At 49.3% G+C, this 14,146-nt stretch overlaps 1 protein-coding gene across 2 annotated transcripts; it reads left to right on the top strand.

Annotated features, from left to right (window-relative positions):
• Window positions 1-5,120: 5,120 nt before the first annotated feature.
• On the top strand, window positions 5,121-13,587 carry MRM1 (mitochondrial rRNA methyltransferase 1; the record flags this gene model as incomplete). 2 transcript variants are annotated; one of them, XR_014269843.1, is made up of 6 exons in its annotated part: window positions 5,121-5,938; window positions 6,402-6,495; window positions 8,364-8,484; window positions 12,544-12,663; window positions 12,805-13,060; window positions 13,475-13,587. XR_014269843.1 is itself a non-coding variant. In XM_082493116.1 (5 exons), 5 exons carry the CDS (start codon window positions 5,121-5,123, stop codon window positions 12,852-12,854), a joined length of 1,203 nt encoding a protein of 400 aa, XP_082349242.1. In that variant the 3' UTR covers window positions 12,855-13,548. The 2 variants fall into 2 exon arrangements, 1 of the variants encoding a protein (XP_082349242.1); XM_082493116.1 differs by having other exon boundaries at window positions 12,805-13,548.
• Between the last annotated feature and the right edge of the window lie 559 nt (window positions 13,588-14,146).

Raw genomic sequence — 14,146 nt, forward strand, 5'->3', positions numbered from 1 at the left:
TTTAAGAGTAAAATGTATTTGAAAATAATGCAGGGAAGTGGTTTGTGGAAGACTGTTGTCTCCAGGCTGGTTTATTCTTCCTTTTCCTTTCTTTTCAAGGTTTGTTTGATCCTATTTGCTGATGCTGTATCTGGACATAGGCGAAGTGGCACAAGATGTTTGCCAGCTTCAGTGTGCTTAGGGTTTGAGATTTTCAGTGGATGTCATACATGAGTCCATCTAATTTTGGGGTTTATTTTCATCAGATTGATTACTGATGGTAATGATGCATGTGATATTTTCTACTTCTTTCATACTCCACTGCCTAAACCCAGTGTACAATCTCACCCACCTCCCCAAACCCTCCTTTCACATGAATCATGCCTGCCAAGTTTGAGGAAGTATAAATGTGTGTGCTTGCTATTTCTCTTTCTTTCTAGGTAGGTAGGTAGGTAGGTAAATAGTTGGAGGAAAAATACCTGTACTTCTACAGGTTAGAATGATCATCTAAGTGGCATAGTTACAGTAAGAGTGAGTTGTTTGGTATTTTTAATAAAAACTAAATGTGTGCTGTCTTGTGATCACCTCTATCCTTGGTATCATCTCCCAGCACTCTTGATGTTTTTGTATGTGATATTTGCATGCATTGACACTTTTCTGGAAATATTGATTGGTCTTAGAAAGATGTATGGTGCTGTTAAATGCTGATGAGTTGGAAATGTTGAAAATTTGTTTATATGCAGAGATACAAACTTGGAGAGAGAGAGAGAGAGAGAGAGAGAGAGAGTGAAATGAACCATGCTGAAGCTGTCCAAAATGAAAAGATATTAATAGGGGCATTTGCCTACGAAGCAGCAGGTAAAAGGTCTGGTTCAGATCTCATACTAGTTCTACGTTGGTGCAGCCCCATTGTTTTGCTCTGGATTTATTTGAACTTGAGGGAGAAGAGAATCAGCCTCAAAGCTGATACATGCAGAGCTGGAGACCACTTGAGTTGTCTTAAGACTCTTGCAGCGTAGCAGAAACATGTCTGTGTGTAGTCCAACTTGCTGCAGAGGTATGGAGCTTTCAACATACATGTTGCCTTAAGATTGCAGACTTGCTCCTGCTGCGCTCTGGACTTTCTGTAGTGTTTCAGAAGGTGAACTGTTGGTTTGGGTGGAGCAGGTACGGTCAGTTGATTGGAGGATTGGGAGCCAGAAACTTGGGTTGGATTGCTTTGCTTATACCAGTATAACTCTGTGGAAGTTCATCTGTGTTACACCACCATAAGGGAGACCAGAACTGGGCCACTATGTCATGAGTTTCAACTTCCTGTAAAGCCTTGGGCAAGTCACTTTACCTCTCTGCCTCAGTTTCCCCATCTGTAAAATGGGGATAATAATACTTACCTACCTCACAAGGGTGTTGTGAGGACTCACAAACTTTTGTAAAGCACTTTGAATATGAGAAGCGCTATGTAAGTGCTGAGTGTTGATATGAAGTATTATTATTAATTAAATCTTGTGATACATAGAATTCCTTGTGCCAAAGGTGAGCAACTGTAGAAGGATACAAGGAGAAAACTGGTAAAACATTCCTTCATAATGGCAAAACAAAGGCAATTTGCCCCCTTTGTATTCCTCTTTATAAACACACGCTCATGGTGTGTTCTGTCCATTCCTCATCTGTCACCAGTTTCTACTGGCAAGTACACATAGCCTTATCTCTGGATTTGGGCTTTTAATTTACTGTGGGTGAAATTCACACCCCGTGGTGCAGTCTTGTACCACTGTAATGTGCTGCCCTCCTCCACCTTGCTGAAGTGGTGGCTTTGGGTGGGTTCTTTGCACCGAGCTGGGTTTCACCCACGGCACTGAGTTAGATTGTGTCCTGCAAGGAGCAGCCACTCCACGTCTGCACGCAGCCAGCGATCCTCACCGCAGCAGAGAGCCTGCGCCACCCGGAAGAGCTCTTCAGTCTCCGTGCCACCATCATCCTCAATTTGGAGGCACTTGGCTAAGGAAGGTTCAGGCACTACTGTGCTTTTTTATAATGCCCCTGTGATGTTCAGCTAGACTTGATATGAAAACTTACAGTATTTTCTGTAGCGTTTCCTTTGCAGGAGCTTGTTGAAATTCAGCAGATGCACTGTGCAGCATGTGCATCCTTTTAAACAGAAGATGATTTGAACTAGGAGGAGTTGGAGGCCAAAAGAAAAAGTTGAGAAATTAGAAATTTCTGAGCAGAAAAAAAAAAAAGTAAGCAGGGGTGCAGGTAGCACTGGTGAAAATCTGAATTGGTGGCCGCAGTTGTGTACAGAGTTAAGCAGATGTTGAAATGCATGGCTGAGCAGGGACCTTAACTTATCTTTCTGCTCTGTAAAAGGGAAGAATTGTTTAAGATGTAAGGCCTTGAAAAGGGGCCAGTCTGGGCAGTTGTTCCCTGCAAATACAACCTGGCTGACCTGCAGCCCTGGAAGTTTGGTTCCCCCCCTGAACATTTGTAACATTTTCAAGTCTGTAAAACAACCTTGAAATGATATCCAGTATATTTTTCCATTTGAAATGTGTTTTTAGGGGATAATTCCTGCTGCCTGTTAACTTCCCATGTGAAGTGCGGCCCGCGGAGGGGTTAGAGCAGCCAAGCTACCCACACCAGCCTCATGTAACCTGCTGGCACCTTGAGCCACCTTCCTGGGATGAGATGGGATTGGCAGCATGACTCTGAGGCATTTAAAAACCCCAAACAGGAGGGCGAACGTGTAATTTATCAGGAGGTTTCTAATTGTGAACTGTAAAATAAAGAATAAAGAGAGGCACACTGTGGTTCTTTTGTTGTGTATACAGTAGTTTTTGTGTTAAAACATAACGTCTTTCTTACTGTTCACAGCTAAACCTTTCTTTTGTGAAGAGTTCAAACAGGAACACGTGATTTTTGGTTCTTCATGAGAAAAAAAGTAATTGCTTTCTGGAGAATAGCATCCAGTTGTCTTACAGATAACCTGTGGAGGTTGGACTCGCCTGTCCTTGTTCAAATGAAGCCACACTCCACAGGGGTTCGCTGAAATCCCCAGGTAGGCTGCTGGGCACGGCTGGGTTTGGCTAAACTATGCAAGGGATGAGCTGCTGTTGCTACTCGGACTTGGATATTGAACTCTTTGTCTCTTGTGCTTGCCTACAAGCAAGACAGATTATCATCACCGTTAACTGAAGGCATTTTTTTTTCCCAGTCCCCTTTCAGCTTGTCCCAAGGGCAGAGGCACATTCCTGAGCTCGGTTGTGCTGTCGTTGAAATACAAGGTTTTTGCAAATAAGTACCAAATAGCTGAATTTGCTGCCATTGCAGGATTTGAGGCAGATATTTTGGATACCTTGTAAATAGGTAGAGAGCATTTGTAGAATTAAAACCATGGTTTTTTTCCTATTCTTGTGCCTTTTTTTTTTTTTTTGTCATATATAGTGTACATATCACCAGCTATATTAAAACTGCTCTACCTCCAGCAAACATTATCTGGCAGATGTGATCTCAGGTGATCTTACTTTTTTGGGGGGAGGAACCATGAGCACAGTTGGCTCTGATAAGCAGCAGGAAAAACAGGATTTTACTTAAGATTTCTGACTGTGTAAAAGCAATTTCATAATATTTTTGAGGTCTGACATGCTGATACTTCAGACAAACAGTACAGAAAAGGACTAAAACACTTTTGCTTCTCTCTGCAATATCCCTTTAAAATAATATTGTGGTTTGTCCCCCATAGCCCGCACGGTTGTGTTTGTGTGCAGGATAAAGTTCAGGAAGCCCTAAAGCTGCATGTGGGGGTTGGTCCTGTGCCCATTGCTGTGAATGACCCAGTTCCCCATTTGCCTGCCCCTTGTCTGGCCATTTATGAAATTAAAAGATGGATATAAAATATCACATAATTAGAAAAGCAGCATTTTTGGTGTAAAGTTACAGGTTCGGAGCAAGTTGAGGCCCTTGGCAACATTGGAGCCCTTTCTGCCTGCGTTTAGAGACAGACATTGCAATTACCGTGCCTGGGCAGTAAATAGGCCAGGACGTTGTCACCCTTGGAACGTGCATTTCCAGCCGATTAGAGGCTGTTTGGACAGTTTCCATTGTCCGTGGGGTTTTACAGCCCGGCTGAGCACGCACAGCCTTTGGGAATGGGGTCAGAGAGAAATCCCCCCTCTCTTGGGGTTACTGCAGTTCAAACACTCATTTTTTGATGTTAAAAATACCTGTGCTAGGCCAAGGCCAGGACTTTGCGAAGTGCTAGTGCTTTTGTTGCTGGTGCTGCCTGGTGCCGGTTGTTTGGGCTGAGGCCTGTGGGCTGCGGCCCCTCGCCCCAGCCTTTGCGAGATGCCCTGACGAAGCGGTTAAAAGCCGTTTCCTGGTTACGTAAGGCCCTGTCAGTGGAGGCCAAGGGGGACGGCTCCCCTGTGAGGAGCTCGGAGGGCAGCACTAGCCCAGCCCTTTGCAGCCCTCGCAAAGGGGGTGACCCGGTTCGGCCCAGGGGAGCGGGGACAAAGCTGCTCTCCTCCCTCACGGCTGCGAGGGGCCTTTGCGGGCTCCGGCCGGGGCCAGGGGCTCCGCTCGCCTTCCCGGGCAGAGCCCGCTGCCGGTTAGGGGAGGCGAGAGCCGCCCCGGGCCTGGGGCCGTCCGTTCCCCTCAGGGCCCTCGGGGGCGGGGCGGGGCGGGGCGGGGCCCAGCGCGGCTGCTTCCCCGCCCACCGCCAGGGGGCGCTGCCGCGCGGGGTGGGACGATCTTCCCCCTCCCTCTCGTTGGTACGGCCGCGTGCCCGCCCGGAAGCGGCGGGGCGCACGCGGACGGTAGGAGCGGGGCGGCGGTGGGGCCCACGCGTGTCCGCGGCGCCCGCGGCCCACCGGCGGCCCCTCTGCCCTGCCGGGGAGCCCCTCCAGCCCCACACACCTGCCGCGGTGTTGCGGCCCCGCTGGCTCTGCAGCTGAGCTCGGTGTTTCCCGCCCCACACCCCCACTCAGGGTCCCGCGTTCGCCCCCCCCCACCTCCGTGCCCGCGGGGTGGTGCGGGGCCGCCTCCTGTCAGCTCAGCCGCGGCGTGAGGCCGCAGCGCCCCCCGTGGGCTGGGCCGCCGGTGCCAGCGCTGGCCCATCCCGCGTGGGAAGGCCTTGGAGGGCACCAATGGAGCAAGTGCTCAAGTGCGGTGCGTGGAGGGCCGTGGGGCTGTCACCCGCGAGCTGCGGCCGTTGGTGGTGGGGGGTGAGACACCGCTCCACTCGGGAGCAGCGGCCCCCACCCTTTGCACCGCCTGGTGGGGATGAGGAAGGGCCACCCCGAGGTGGGGATGGCGGCAGTCAGCTTCCCCCACCGGCCCTCCCGGAGGGTACTCGGGTGGTAACTGACTCCCGTACCTCCCGTGGGGGCCTGTCCCCACAGAGCCGGCCACGACCGTGGCACAAGTCGTACGAGAGAGGGGCTGGGCAGGCTCAGCCAGCCAACAGGGAGTCATGGCGCTCGCGAATGGGTGACTTCTCAAAGGCGAGGAAGAGCCTGGAACGAAAGCCTCTGTCCATCGAGAGGACTAAAGGCTCAGAGATCTTATTTGGGATCGCACCGTGTTCCCTGGCCCTCTCCCAGTCGAGAAGGGACCTGTTCAGGTTGTTCCTCAAGCAGAGCAGTGGCTCTCGGCGGCTTGTTATGAGTGAGTTTGTCCTTCAGGCCACGGCGCGGGGTGTCCCTGTGCACCACGTCAAAAGGAGAGAACTGGATGCTCTTTGCAGAGGTCAGGTCCACCAGGGAGTTTGTTTGGAGGCCACTCCTCTCCATTTCAAGAGTCTGGAGGAAGCTGAAAAGCCTGATTCGGGGGATGAAGAGAGTCTGAACCGACAGCTGATTTGGCTGGTGTTGGAGCAGATTCAGGATCCCATGAACCTGGGGGCACTGCTGCGCTCTGCGTACTTCTTGGGGGTGGACAGAGTGGTGACAAGCCAGAGGAACAGGTACGGGGTTGGTTATTTGCTCCCTCAGCTTTTCTGTTTCTTTTCCTGCTGGCTCCCAAAGAGGTTTCTAGCCTCCCTTGCTTGACAGTGTCTTTAGAGGTTTTTCTAGGACTGAGCTTGAGAGCTGCATTTGGCTCGCTGCTGCTTTGTGTTGTGCTCTGCAGGGAGGCAGCAGAACGTGGCATTCCAGGCTGGTAAGGAACTTCCCTGGGTACTTTTTGGTTTAACCCATTTTGTGTTTCAGTTGTCCAAATGTGCACAAAACTGCTACAACCTATTTCCTGGGTTGATTTCTGAGCCCTCCTAATCTCTATAGGAAAATATATCTGTATAGGGAGCAGGACCTGTAGTGAACTCATTGGAATTGGGTGGCAGAGGCAAGAGAAGGAAATAGAGAAACATAAATTCTCATGGATTTCCTTTTTTGCTGTCATATGACACTTCTTTCTTTTTTTCCTTGCAGCTGCCCCTTGACTCCGACAGTGAGCAAAGCTAGCTCTGGAGCTATGGAAGTCTTCGATGTCTACAGCACAGATGATCTCCGGAGCTTTTTGAAGGTAGAATGATCCATGTTTTTTTTTCCCTTTTCCTTTCAAGAAACCTGAAATATTGCATGTATTGAACAGAGAGGAGGTACAGGAAAAAGACTCAGTTATTTGCAGTGTCCTGTGCTCCTGCTCTGCATTCCTGTTTGCTGCCGGTGGTCTGTGCTGTCAGAACACCTCTTACAGGCACACACACCCAGTCCCATTCCATCGGGTGGGGTAACAGGTCTGAGTTGTGGGTCTTTTTTGGAAGATGGCGATGGCAGGATGTCTATCTCCTGTACTCAGGCTGCGAGCTCAGTAAGACGGGGTCTCTCTCCTTTTCTCTCCATGGGGACCGGAGCTAGAGCTGTGCCTGCAGCAGGTCATGCCCAGCACACGGCGGAGGCAGCATCCCGGCGCCCAGGCACACGATGGCAGCATTGGGCAGCCTTTGGAGCAGGGGAGAGGAGAAACCAGGGCTGGTGTGAACTGCTGGGAATCTTTTTATGCTCCACCTATGCGGTGAGGGGAGATGGGGGCCCTTTGCCTAACATGCTGCAAAAGGAAAGGGAATGCGCATGGAAAAACGTGGTTTAAACTGAAACAAATCTAGGGATGTTGCTTTAAATTGGCAGAGCGCATCTATCCTCTTGTGATAGCACTGTGTGACTGCCCCAACTCCTCATGGAGGTCCCCTGTGCCCTGGCTGGGCTGGAAACCGGCTGAAGATTGTGTGCATGCGGAGCAGGGACCTGCAGGCTCTCATCTGCCCTCCCCTATTCGTGTGGGATCCCCCAGGCCTGGGGGAGCAGTGGGGTTGGAGGGTTCAGCAGGGGCTGGGAGGACAGAGGTTGCAGACCCTCAGGGGAATGGAGGCACCTGGTCTGACGCTGCTGGGGTCACCGCATGCCTGTGTCCCTTTGAGGAAGAGCTCGTCATAGTCTGGGGTGATGGTGAGGAGGGTGAGAGGAGGTAAGCCTGGACTCTTCCCACTTGGTGCGCTAGAAAGCAGTTGTCCAGCTGTACAGTAGGTCTGTGGCAGCTGGAGCTCTGGATGATGGTGAAATGAAAGGCACATAAAATGTATTGATATTTAATTGAAACAGTTGGAAGAATCACTTTGTTACTGTAAAGCTTGAATTATTAACATTTTGGGCCATTGCAGCAGTTCATTTAATTGGACCTAGATTCACTGGCCTAACCCTTGGCATTGCCTGGCTGGTGTAAATTTGATATAACGTAACGTAAAAAGTGCCAATTTCACAGGAAATGAAGCTGGCAAGGAGCAGCAGTTCTTTTATTGTTAAAATGGATTTCCAAGACAAATAATTAAGGCTGTTTTTACTAGGGTGCGGGAGGGAAGGCTGGTTCTCTGGTTGTGTGAGGCACTGAGTATTGAGTGCGCTGCCTTTTGTATGAGCTGATTTTTGGCATCTGAGTTTGAAAATATGCACTTGCATTTGAAAACGTTCCTGTGGGCTTCTGGTGGCTGAGCCTGCACTTGAGAACTTCCACTGCATTGCTCTGTGGATTAGCCGTATGCTAATTTGTTTAACACTACTCTTTTTGTATGCTTTCCTGGCAAAAACCTTCCTACAACTGTTGTATGGGCAAAAAAAGCTTTTCAGTTGGTGTTTGTTTGCTTGCTGAACTGGAATAAACACCAGAAAGAAAATTAATTTTGTTTTTTTTTTTTCTTTCTCTTAAATCAAGGTTTGTGTGCTGGTACTGGGAGGACTTTGGTGGTAAAATTTCAAGGGATGCCAAAAACAGAAAAGCCAGTCAGCTTAACTGAAAATGTTAAAAAAGAAAAAAAAGTATTTGAATACATGACTTATCTTATTTTTAAGCTTGAAGAGTAGGCAATTTTTTAACGTTTGTTTCCTTTTCCTTTCCAGGCTAAAACTGCAGAAGGCTGGGAAGTCGTGGGAACGGTCAGCAAGCCTGATGATGTGGAAAATGTTCCTGTCATCAGTTGCTTGGAATTTCAGTGGAATAAACCCGTTATTATAGTAATAGGTATTTCGATTTACAGAGCTTTGGACTTGGTGTGTGTGTGTGTGTAAGGGAATGGTCAGGGCGATGCTTCACTCCAAAGCTAGTTGCAGGTCTGTTACATTACATCACACTTCGGACAGGAAAAGAAAAGGTGAGCAAGAAGTACTAGAGTGATCCGGCTGCAAATGAAATAGGGACCCAGAAGGAGAGAGGGACACGAGAAGCCTCCCAGTAGGACCTGCAAGAACAAACCAATTTGTGTAGGTGAACAGGGAGTTTAGTAGCTGTGGAGGGTCTAGGTGGCAGTTTTCAGTGGCAGGACAGGTCTGTGTCGGTGCAGCAACGGTGTGTTGTTTTGCATTGTGTTCTGAGGCGCTTTTGATCCTGTCCTAGAGCCCTGAACCTGCATTTTCTGTGTTGGTGAACCACAAACCTGAGTGAGAGACCCAGGAAGTACGTGTTTGCTCTTGCTGTGCTGAGGCTGTAATAGCGAGCTGTGCCATGTCATTGCTCTGTCATGTTTCCTCTTAAAAAATCAGGAATATATCTCTGTGCCCAGGTCTGGAAAGAAGCATGAGGAGGAGCTGCTGCTGGGGATGGTCTGAACACAAAGTGGGGCTTTGTGGCACAGAGACCACCACGGAGACCAGTCAGTGGCTGCTTTTGTATGCCTAGGAGAAGGCAGGAGCTGTTGGCTGCTGCAGTATCAGCAGGAGGAGAAGGTGTAACCTCCTCCCTGCCAGACCTGTGCGCTCTTTGAGCAACAGGGGCCATGTTCCTGAGCACTTAAACTGGGCGATTCCTCCAGGGCCCTCTGCTGCTCCCCCCACTTTGTGTAGAGGACACTTGCAAAGGATGCTGTATTTTGTAGGCAGAGTTGGGGGTTGTGCAGCCCCCCAGAAAGTGAAGAGAAGGGGAGTAACGACCTCATGGCAGCTGGGGAAAGACATTCACCCAGGAATGCTGCTCTAGGCACCTTTCTGCAGCCACGCTGTAGCCCCCCACTTTGTGTCACCTGTCACAAGAGCTGGTTTGAGCTTTTAGACTTGGAAGTAGTGTCGTGCTGGCGATGAGCCATCAAGGGGCTGTAATCCTGCCCCGTGCTGCGGTTTTCTTGGCTCAGAAGACATTCCTTTTAATTAAAATGTTTATTGAACTCCTAGAAATACTGACAAGACAACGCCGCAAATCTGGCATCTCTACAAGATGTGTGGAGCTATATTATAAAGGGAGTAGGGAGGCTGGCAGTGCTGCTGATGGACCACAAAGAAATGCATCCCAGAAACAACGACAACACCAGGAGAAAGGAAGGGGGTGAAAGTGGCAGTGGTGTCGTTACCTTGAATTATGAGAGATTTCTCCAGGAAAAAGTCCAAATATCCTTTTGTCAAGGGAGATTGGAGGCTGATTGGTAGATGCATGAGGAGAGCTCCCGGACCTTGCTGCAGTAATGATTTCAACTCTCTGCTGAGCACTAACTCTTCGCTGAAAAGAAAATTGAACATTACAGTCGTCTGATGCTGAGGTTGTTTGAAGAAACGTCCTATATCTGAATATGTAGCGTACCTGCAGCTGAAAACAGAGAGCAGCAGAGATAATTTAGCATGGTAGTGAGCTTCCTAGCGTTGCACAGATTGTCTTGTAAGTTAAGCACTTGCAGACTTGAATTCACCCTCCTGGCATCCTCGCTGGCTTGGCAGAGAGTGATTTGGACAGTCCAGCTTAATGTTGTCTGCACTGGAGTCATTGCCGAAGGTGACAGGCAGGCTGGCTGCCCGGAAGACTGGGAGCCTTGTGTGAACAGGAACAGATTGGGAGTGCGTAGATGTCTGAGCAAGAAGAGTTTCTGGGTAATTTGTTCTTCTTACACATTCAGTCTTTAGCTTGAGGTTTCATGGAATTGCTGCTTTTACTGAGATGCTGATTTTGCATATTGCTCTGAACTGCCGGCACAGCTGCTTCTATCTGGGTTTGAGCTTCCATCACTGGAAACTGAAGTTGTTACAGTGGTGTTAATTGTAAACTGGACAGGAAACCTGTTTGATCATTTCAGCCAAACCCTAATTCTGGTCTTTGAGGCCTGTCAGTGAGGGGAAGAGCTGAGAGATGGAAGTCAAAGATGTGAAGTGGCAAGTGTTTTGTTCACCAGTATAAACTAGGATTTATTCTGATTCAGTCAATACTCCCTCCCTCGTGTCACACTATGTGCAAGTCTTTTTGCCCTGAATTTATGGTTCCTAATTATTTTAAGCAGCCAGAGCCATAAAAAGCTTTGTAAAAGCTGGAAGCAAAATTGCTGCCTTTATTAGGAATCGTAAGACCCTTATCAGGGAGAGGAGAGGATCGCTCCAGGAGCTGTCGTACCTCTGGCAGTAGCTGCTGTCCCAGTTGGAGAGTCCCAAAAGAGCGTGGTTTGAGAGGCTCAAGAGACAAATATGGCTGTAAGTTGTAGAAATTTTTTGTGTTGAATCAGGAAAAAGTAGGATAATGTTTTTTTTTTTCTTGAAGCATCCCTAGAGAGTCACAGTCTAGTGATGAGGAGACAGGCCGGGCCGTGGGAGTCCTGGCTCTGATTCCTCATGTCGCCCAGGCTTCCTTATGGCTTTGGATAACTCACCCAGGTCTGGTCTGCACTTCTGGCTTAAATAAAGAAGGAAGAAAACAAAGGTCAGGTTTTCTGAAGGTTTACTTATCCCAGCCAAAGGATGCTTTTGCCAGTGTGGCTTATTTCATGTGGGAAGGTGATGCAAGGTGCACTACCCAAAGCCTTCTTTTGCTTGCACAAAATGCATCTTGCCAGTTAGATCAAGCTAACAAAACATGAGACTGGGCCTCAGCTTCCAGCCTACCCTGTGTGATCAGAGCGGTGTGACACAGATCAATACGTAGGGACAGGGCACGGGACCTTCTGGGGGGATGCTGTAAGTGGACAACAGGGGAAAAACTTTGTGGCAACTCAGCCCAGCAAAGAGCTCGTTCACCTTGTGGAGGGGTGAGTCTCCAGTGGCATAGACAGTGCCTAAAGCATCCCTGTGCGCTGTTAAAACTTCAGGCAAGTGCCTAAATTTAGGTGAGCTTGAGCAAGGCCTTAGTGACAGCGCTGGTCAGGCAGGCAGAGGCGCAGAAGCCCGGGGTAGGCAGTGTGTGCCCCGGCAGTGCCATCGCAGGACGAGCCTGGGGTTCAGCCCGGCTCGGGGTATGGCTGTTGGAGGGCAACATTTCGATTCCAGCATGCTGACGTGGTTTTGTCAGAGGGTGAGCACGTCTTAGAAATGAACTGGGTATTCTTGCAGTCATGTAGCTGTCTTTGTAGCTCTAAATAATGAATGTGGAAGAATTCTTTGGGGAGCTGAGCGGGCTGGGAGGTCTGTGGTCTTCTGCATTTTCACTTGTCTGCGCGTAGGATTGTTTAAAGCCTCTCCCTTTCCATTTCCCTTTGTGACAGTGTGAGTCAAACAACTACTAATGACCTGGGATAGATTTCAACTCTGTTTCACCAGTGTATCAGCCCAAACATATCAGGGCTGTTGGATGGTTTAACAACTAATCAATTGAAGCCTCTGGTTTAACTGTCTGCATTCACAAGTTGCACCCAGCTGGTGGTACTGTGTGCTGAAAAGGCTGAACCCATCACTGTCGATAGGGAAGTGGGATTTGCTGGACCAGATCAGGCCTGTGGCCTCTTGTCTGCCTTGTCCCTGTGGCAGCAGCCCGCGTACGTGGGCAGGCGCCTGCTGCCGTGGTGGCTGCTCGCGCCGGGCATCTTTGCACTCGGGCTGCAAGGCTCTGCACTTTACGCCGTGCATGCAGGCGTGTTGCAGAGGTATTCCTCAAAAACACTTCAGATACTGGAGAACAGATCCATGAGACTGCGGTGGGCCAGGAAGGGAAGGCAGGTAAGGTGCCCGTCTCGCTTCTGGTAGTTCTTGGCTGTTGCCGCATGGGAGCTGCTGAGGTTGCTGGTGAGCGTAGAGGCAGGGTGTAGTTGTGACAGAGCATTAGCAAAAACTGTACTTGGGAGGGGAAAAAGGGACGTGGCAGTGCCTGCGAGCTGACCTGAGCAGTGTCTTTGCTCTGCAGGTAGTGAAGGTGACGGACTTTCCCTGGAGACGCAGCTCTTGTGCCATCGGATGCTGGCCATACCCCCTGGCAGAGCACTCCACCCTGGGATCGAGTCACTGAACGTCTCTGTTGCTACTGGTAAAAACAGTTCTGATGCACAAAGGCATCACAGTCCAAATTTCTGTATTTAAAAATCAAACATCCAGGCCTGCATAAAAATTTTCTTGTGGTTTAAAAAAAGATATATTTTTTTTTTAATTTATTTTTACTTTCCTACAGGTATTCTCCTGCACTCCATCTGCAGCCAAAAGCTGAGGCGCAGTGATTGAATTTTTTTTTTTATTTCATGGGGGAAACTGCTCGGCCTTTCATGGCTGTGCTCGGCTGGTGTGGATATGGAAGTGCTCTTTCCAGGGTCATCACCGTCGCTGGAAGTTACAGGGAGACCCCCAATGACCTGAGCTGCATCTTGTCTGACACACGACACCACCAGAACCCTGGCTTAACGCTGAAGTTGGACACCTGCATGTACTCGGTAACACCTCTCACTGGCATCTCGGAAGAGTGGCTATAAGGAAGGGAGACAAAGCTAGGTTTTAAAAGCAGACAGCCAAATCGTTCAGTTTTTGCAGTAAAATACCAGGTGATGGCTGCGAGCCTTGAGCATGTTGCACAGGGAAATTTGTGCATCGCTCATGTTGTGGAGAGAATTTGGGCTGTAGGTGAGAGATGGTGCTCGGCTGGTGCTGCTGCTGAGAGCAGCCGTGCCCCGTGGCCACCCTGTGCCTGCGCCCACCATCCCCTTAGCAGCCAAGAGGGTGCTGGTGAGAACCAGGTATGATTTGGGACTACTCAGTAGAAATTTCTTCATGACGAGGCAGTTTCTTTGTTACATACTGCTGCTTGAATGTCTGAAAACACACTTGTGTTGTATTTGGTTGTAAACCAGGTCTGCAGCCCTGCCAAAGGATGGACATGAGCTGTTAGAAAACAGCTGTACGGGGAAAAACCCACCCCATTGAAATAAAGCCTCTGTGAAGATTGGTTGTCGACTTGAGTCAATCCTTTCTGTGTCACATATAAATCCAGAGTGTGATTAGTGGAACAGAGCACTTCCTTCAGGTGGGAAGGGGAATCGGGAGCTTGTTCTCCTCTTCCAGGGAAGTTTCCTTTCCATGGTGGGCCTGATCCTACTGGATGCTGAGTTGCCCCAGCACCACCGTCCCCCCTGATGGCATGGGAGGGGGTGAGGGTGGCTTCATTTGCAAATATCCTGGTTGAAAACCCGGCTGGCTAAATTATTGAGAACCAAATGAATGTTATCACTTAGCACCTTAATTATTTTATTTAGCTACTGTGGCCCTATGCATAGGATTCCTCATTAACACTTAATTTACAGTGCCCTTTAGGGATAATTTCAGACAATTCAGCTTAGTCTCCTCCCTCCCCCCCTTCCAAATGAACAAGTAAATCACTCAGAGTGACTAATTAGGACTTTCCTTTGAGCTAAATGAAGTCTGTAAACCAGTCTGTGGATGTGGAGGTTTTTCAGATGTGTCCCTTCCAGGGCCTGGCCGGCGGGTGCTGCGTCGGTGGGTGGCTGCGGGGCTGGGGACGCCCC

Source organism: Vanellus vanellus, assembly GCF_965231255.1.
Source record: "Vanellus vanellus genome assembly, chromosome: 19".
In the NCBI taxonomy this organism is placed as follows: Eukaryota; Metazoa; Chordata; class Aves; order Charadriiformes; family Charadriidae; genus Vanellus; species Vanellus vanellus.